The following is a 6,543-nucleotide window of genomic DNA, read 5'->3' on the forward strand; positions in this document are numbered from 1 at the left end:
TATATATATATATATATATATATATATCATTTATATTCTTACTGTGACTTGTATTTGTATTCAACTATCACAAACTAAAATATGTTTCATACATATCTGTTATCACTCATTGCAAAGCTCACTACAGGTTGAACAAATATTAATAAATAACCATTCAACTTTAGCTAGCCTAATGAAATTATTAAAATAAGTTATATATTGATTTATACCTTTCAATAAATAGATACATAAATAAATACAAGTAAAAAGAATGGCACACTAATATAAACATCTTTCACCAAGCTGTATTTGTTTTTAAAAATTGTTGTTTTCATATAAAGACTAAAACCAGTGTAATATCACGAATTACTAGTAAATAAATTATCATCAGTAACTGGGGCAGAATTATCATCATCAGAAAATGTTTCTGTTTTATTTGAGATTTTTTCTAAAGCCTCCATACTGTCATGAAGACTATTTTCATCACAGATTGTGTCCCCATTGAGGGAGCTACTTCCTTCATCACTGCTGTAATTATCAAAAAACTGTTTATTAACATAATTTTGTGTAGATCCTTGCTTTAGAATGTCATTGGTATAATAATGACATTCCCATGAAAAAGACTCAACATACTGTTCTTCAAGATCCTCAAGACAGTAATCTTCGTCTGACAAAACAAGTGATCCTGGAAGCTGGGCATCACTAAGTCTGTGCAGTTCTTCTGAACTGAGACTTCCAGGATGCCCTTCTCCAGATGAGGACGAAGAAGAGTCACTTAGTATAACTTCATATGCTGTATTTCTTGGGGGATGCTCGTTGATAAAAAAGTCATCCTGGACTTGATCTCCTATACTGTGTGGAGTTCCAAGATCCAATTTTTTTTCTTCTACATAGAATTCAGGTAATTCAAAAGAGTTTGTTGTAAAACTTTTGAAATTTGTTTCAAAGCTTTCTGGCATTGTTATAGATTCTTTTTTACCTGCTTCATAGGAAGTATGAGAAGTGATGTTTTCAACAAATTCATAACCTTTTTGAACATCTTCTGGTTTTGATTCCACTGGAAAATCTGATTTATTTTCTGACAATTTCAAATCATTATCCTGCACCAATTGGCCAACAAATGTATCTGAATATTCTTGTTGCTTTAATTGACTGCCAAAGCTTTTTACACCTGATTTAATGGTCATTTCATTCAATACTTCTGGAGGTAACAATGGTAACACTCTTTTCTTTGCTATACTTCGACTGGAAAACTTGGAGGTCTCAAGATAATCTACACGCTTAACAGGCAATACCTGTGATAAATCATGAGAAGGAAGAGGAGTTTCAAGAACACCATGAGAGACTGCCTCTCTTCCAGGGGATGCAAACAAATCCACAGTCTCTTCTGTAAAATGTTTATTACTGTCATCATTTTGAACTAGCTCTCTAGAAGTACGCCTTTCTTCACTCTTTAAACTGTCTTTGTTAACAGGAACTTTAGGCACACCAGAACTTAAACAAGTAATTGAATATTTACTAGTATCTGCTAAGTTTGACTGAACAGACTGTTGACCTTTAAAGAAAACATTTCTTTTAGCAGAATGTGTCACATGCTTTTCCATATCTGTTTGGAGACAATGTCTTGTTTCTACCATATCTGATAAAAGTGGAGATAGCTTTTGGTCTTTTAGATACACTGAACAACAACTTGATTCTAAATCTGAACCCTTTCCAACCCTCCCTTTCCTCTGAAACTGTTGTTGATTGTTTCTTATACCACAGTTCCAACATATCTGATTATGCTTTCCAATTTCTAGCTCAAGCATATTTTTGGAATTTTTCGGCTTATCTTCAAAAAGACACATATTTGTACTATTTTCTTTACAATTACATAACCTATTAACTGATGAGTTCTGGGACAAATGCAATGATCTACTAGTTGATACTTCCCACTGAAAAGGCCTGGGAGATGAAGCCAGATGATTATATGATTGACTACGTTTTTCTAAGTCGTGTGAAAAGGCAGAAGACAGCAAACTTGTCTGATTTGTTGACACATCCACCTCTCCATGCACAGCTCCATTAGCTACCACTGATTCAAAACCTTGATTGTTGACATAAAAGGAAGTTAACTGTGAGATACGTGTTTGTTTGGATGGTGCCACATTTCCACTTGAGAAATCATTCATCATCCTGTCACTGACAGGTAAAAGTGGATGAGCAGATACAGAAGTTCCAATTGAACCTATATCTCGATAACATGATCTTTTTAACCTCAAACTTGTGGACCTATGGAAATGGATGAAACAAATAAACACTAAAGTGAGAAACTTTTATCCTATGGCTAAAAATACAACAAAAGAGAAGGTAACAGTTAATTTCTAATACACATTAGCAGCAGATATAAGAAAAATTACAAATTTTATGTATGTTTACATAATTAATATACTAAAATACATAATAAATATGCACACACAAATTATAAAAAAATAAAATTTAAATTAGTTGACCATCTTACATTATTCTAAAACATTTTAAACTTTGTATATCTACTGTTGCCTCCAGCAACTACGTTGTATATCTACTGTTGCCTCCAGCAACTAGGTTGAGCTGTGCTCACTTGAATATCTTTTTTCTTTATTTTGTTGATTTTTCATGCACAGTTATATTACATATTTGGTAAGCTGGAATTTCACCACACACAATATTTTTTTACAATATACATGTTACTTTCTTTAGCAGTTAAAAATTACTGTGATTTATGTGTGCATGTTTAGTGATAACAGTAACTATATAAATATATATAATTGAGTGACTTAAAATGTTTTACATTTTGAGTAACTCAGTTTTTGACCCCCAGTGGCACAATGGTATGTCTTCGGACTTAGAACACTATAAACCGGGTTTCTATACCCATGGTGGGCAGAGCACAGGTAGCCCTTTGTGTAGCTTTGTGCTTAATAACAAACAAAAATGACAACTCAGTTCTTGTAGTTTTGACTTTTTTATTTTAATACTTTTTGCAGCATTCAAACTTTCTATGTCACTATAGCTAGTTAAGGTTACATGTATATCGATCTCTACTTGTATTTACAAAATTTCAAAGTTTTTTTTTATACTTGTTTATTTCTTTTTTATTAGCTATATTTTTGTGCACCAAGAATGGAGTGTTTGTATACCTAATTCGATTATATTACTCATCAGGATCTCTATCAACCTACCCTCAAATCTAATTATATGCCCAAAGTAGTACACTGTCTGTTTTATAGCATTCAGTACAAGAAAGGAATCATTGGGATCCCAGATGAAAGAGTTCTGTGAAAGAATTACAACAATAACGTTCGTACCTTATCTGTACACGTCTGGAAAAAGTCACTTACGTACTTAGATGAAAATTCGTTGAAATAGTGAAATTTTGATTCATTCCATAAACATGTATACAGCGATTAGGTGGCTTTATAAGTACAGTAAGCTTTAATTTTGCTCAGCCAATACTGTGAAATATTCATTGTTAATATTTAGACATTTTAAAGGTGGTTTTAACCATGTAATTTTTTATGGCTGCCATTTTGTTTCATCACAATACCTATTATTAAGTAGTAATGTACTTAATGATATGTTTGTTCATAGAAGTGTTTTTATATGATAATATAATTCATCTTAGGTTGTTATACGTGGAACATTTCCCAGTAATATGATGCAAAACTTATAAATTATTATAAAAATTATGTTATTCTAATTAAAACATGTAAATACTTATGAGTGTATAGATGACCATACACACACGTATATAACAAGATTTTATATGTATGATTTAATTATTTAATCTTTTTCATAGAAGAAAAATGAAATATGTTTAATTTATTCACAATATTACATTAGCAAACACTTTTCAATTTCCTAAATACTTCATTTAATAAGCAATAAAAATTCATCGGGTATTTTTTACTGATTGAAGTTACCCTATATATATTTATTCCATATATACACGTATACAAATTATGGGAGAGTTATAAATGTACTTTTATCTTTATTAATAGTTTTTTTGTTAGACATTATATTACTTTTAAACAAGAGTGTGCTATTAGCAAAAACACCTTGATGTAGATAATTGGTCACACATTTTACTCATTTTAGGCCTGTCTAAATGATACTGAAGAAGATGCAAGCTGATATCAAAATGTTTTTTACTGAATTTTGAGCAAAACTACATGAGGGCTATCTGTACTAGCCATCTCTAATTTCGAAGTGACAGACAAGAGAAATGGAAACTAGTCAACATCACCAAATCTTGGGTTACTCTATCTGATCACTAAATAGTTGGATGGACCATTACATCAGAAAGGGCAAGCATATTCAAGGAAGGGTTTCAATCCCACAACCTGCTGATTATGAGTTGAGCACCCTAACCAACAGGTATATCAAAAGCTTCACCACAAATTTTCACTTACAGTCTCAGTGATTAATATTTCAACTATGTTTCCTGATCACTGAAGTGGTTTTATAAGATATTTGTATCTAGCTCTACTGGCAATGATATTTTGCAAGTTACTTAATGCATTTTTTAATTAACATTTCTGGTATTAAAAATATCATCTGTTTTCGTTATTGTTGTTCAAAAAATTATTGCTCACCAAACTCATAACAAGGTAGATACAAACAACTATGTATAAAAAAAATGAAAAAATAACACAATTAAAATATACCAGGAAGAAATCTTAATCAGGCTGACAACTTAATCTCTAGACAGACTTGATACAAACTAGAATAAGATGTAACAGGAAAAAGACAACATGTCTTATCCAACTTGTTTTTATAATTTCTCTTTTGTTGAACTACTCACTGTTCAGTTGATTAAGTATGTGATTTAGAAATAAAAAGAAAGTAAATCTTTACTTTTATTTACTACATGTGAATCATGTACAAAGTTTAATCGGAAAACTTTGTTAAGACGAAATTTTGACTAAGTGTGTGAAATGAAGAAAGAAAGATTGAAATCTGCAATAAAAAAGTGTTTTCTTAAGAAATTTGACATTCAGCATCCTCATAGTTGTTAAATAAATCAATGGTAATGTATTTAGACTACACATTCTTTATGAAGAGTATTCAAGGTTGTTTTTTATTTTTTCAAAGTGAATCTGAGTTAACAATGTTAAAATCCTCCTGCTGACAAACAGAGGACAGTATCAACATGGGCCCAATCCAAACTTGAACATGTAAGTAGTAGATTTTAACTCTCATGTCACTACATACTAAAACTATGTTAGTCCCCAAACAGGATTGAGGAAAAACAAAAATAAGCAGCTCATATTTAGGTCTCAATGTTGTCTTTTAGTGGATCACCCATAGTTTGAAATGAGTATATTACAAAGGAAAGTCAGCCACTATAGTTTGGGAGCAGGGCCTACTGCTAAGATTCACTGGCACAGAGTAGTAATATAAGTTAACTATTACATCTGTATGACAAATAGCCGAGTTAATGTTTGTTTATTGTTTTTGTAACTGTAAATTCTTGAAACATATAATTCAAAACCAATGTAAATTTAGAGTACATTTAATGGGCATTAGTATTAGTACTACACAGTGTTGTAGTCAAGACTTCAATGTCCAAAACTGAGACCTGGTAATAAATTACATAATGAAAAATAAAGCAAGAAGAATAAAAATCACATGCATCAAACAAACTTTATTAACATCTTAACTGCAAATCTTATACATATTAACTTCACAGTCTTTGTTTTAACTCTCCTCTTATGAAAAAAAAACAACAATGAACGAATAAAAAAAAATCAAAAAGGTCAGCATATAAAACTAAAACCAGTGCTGTTGTCAGTAAATTCTTTATGATATTTGAAGCCAAACAGGATCAGAGCAGATCTACTAGACATGTTGAATATCAGGGATAATCGCTAATGTTTGACGTAAATACATGCACCAGATGAAGTTCATACTAACATGTAGTAAGCCTATGCACAATGCAATATGTAGTTTCAGTTAGTTTTGAATAGCGTGTGTTATAACCATGACTCTCTTAAGGTAGCCAAATGCCTCGTCATCTAATTAGTGACGCGCATGAATGGATTAACGAGATTCCCAATGTCCCTATCTACTATCTAGCGAAACCACAGCCAAGGGAACGGGCTTGGAGAAATCAGCGTGGAAAGAAGACCCTGTTGAGCTTGACAGGCTGACAACTTACAGGCAATATAAGGCTGGTAATGTAAACAAAAGTAAGGGAAGCACTATAACCATCATTGTATAGGTACCAAGGGGGATTTACTCATAAAATGACTTTGATGCTACACCATGCCTCTTATGAACTGCTGCGTAATTGATATTTGGTGCTTAATAATCCTGGGTAGGCGACTGGTCTAATACTGTTAAAACTTTTAAATTTACCTGGTCATGTTTTCAAAACATGTAAAACATTCAGACCTAAGGGGTTCAAGACCAAGACATCCTGAAGGGTGGTCTCGAAATCTACAACACTGGTATTAGACTAAATGTTAAGTGATAATTTTAAAAGGTATCTTGTGTGTGTGTATATATATATATATATATATATATATATATATATATATA

At 31.7% G+C, this 6,543-nt stretch overlaps 1 protein-coding gene across 3 annotated transcripts in view; it reads right to left on the reverse strand.

Annotated features, from left to right (window-relative positions):
* Positions 1 to 213: 213 nt before the first annotated feature.
* LOC106459951 overlaps positions 214 to 6,543 on the reverse strand; it is a 37,139-nt gene continuing 30,809 nt past the window's right edge. For all 3 annotated transcript variants that reach the window (XM_013919622.2, XM_022386532.1, XM_022386531.1), the window contains one exon: positions 214 to 2,250. In XM_013919622.2, the coding sequence (XP_013775076.2) occupies positions 339 to 2,250 (1,912 nt within the window). In that variant the 3' untranslated portion in view covers positions 214 to 338. The remainder of the gene's footprint in view (positions 2,251 to 6,543) is intronic.

Source organism: Limulus polyphemus, unplaced genomic scaffold, assembly GCF_000517525.1.
Source record: "Limulus polyphemus unplaced genomic scaffold, Limulus_polyphemus-2.1.2 Scaffold686, whole genome shotgun sequence".
Lineage (NCBI taxonomy): Eukaryota > Metazoa > Arthropoda > Merostomata > Xiphosura > Limulidae > Limulus > Limulus polyphemus.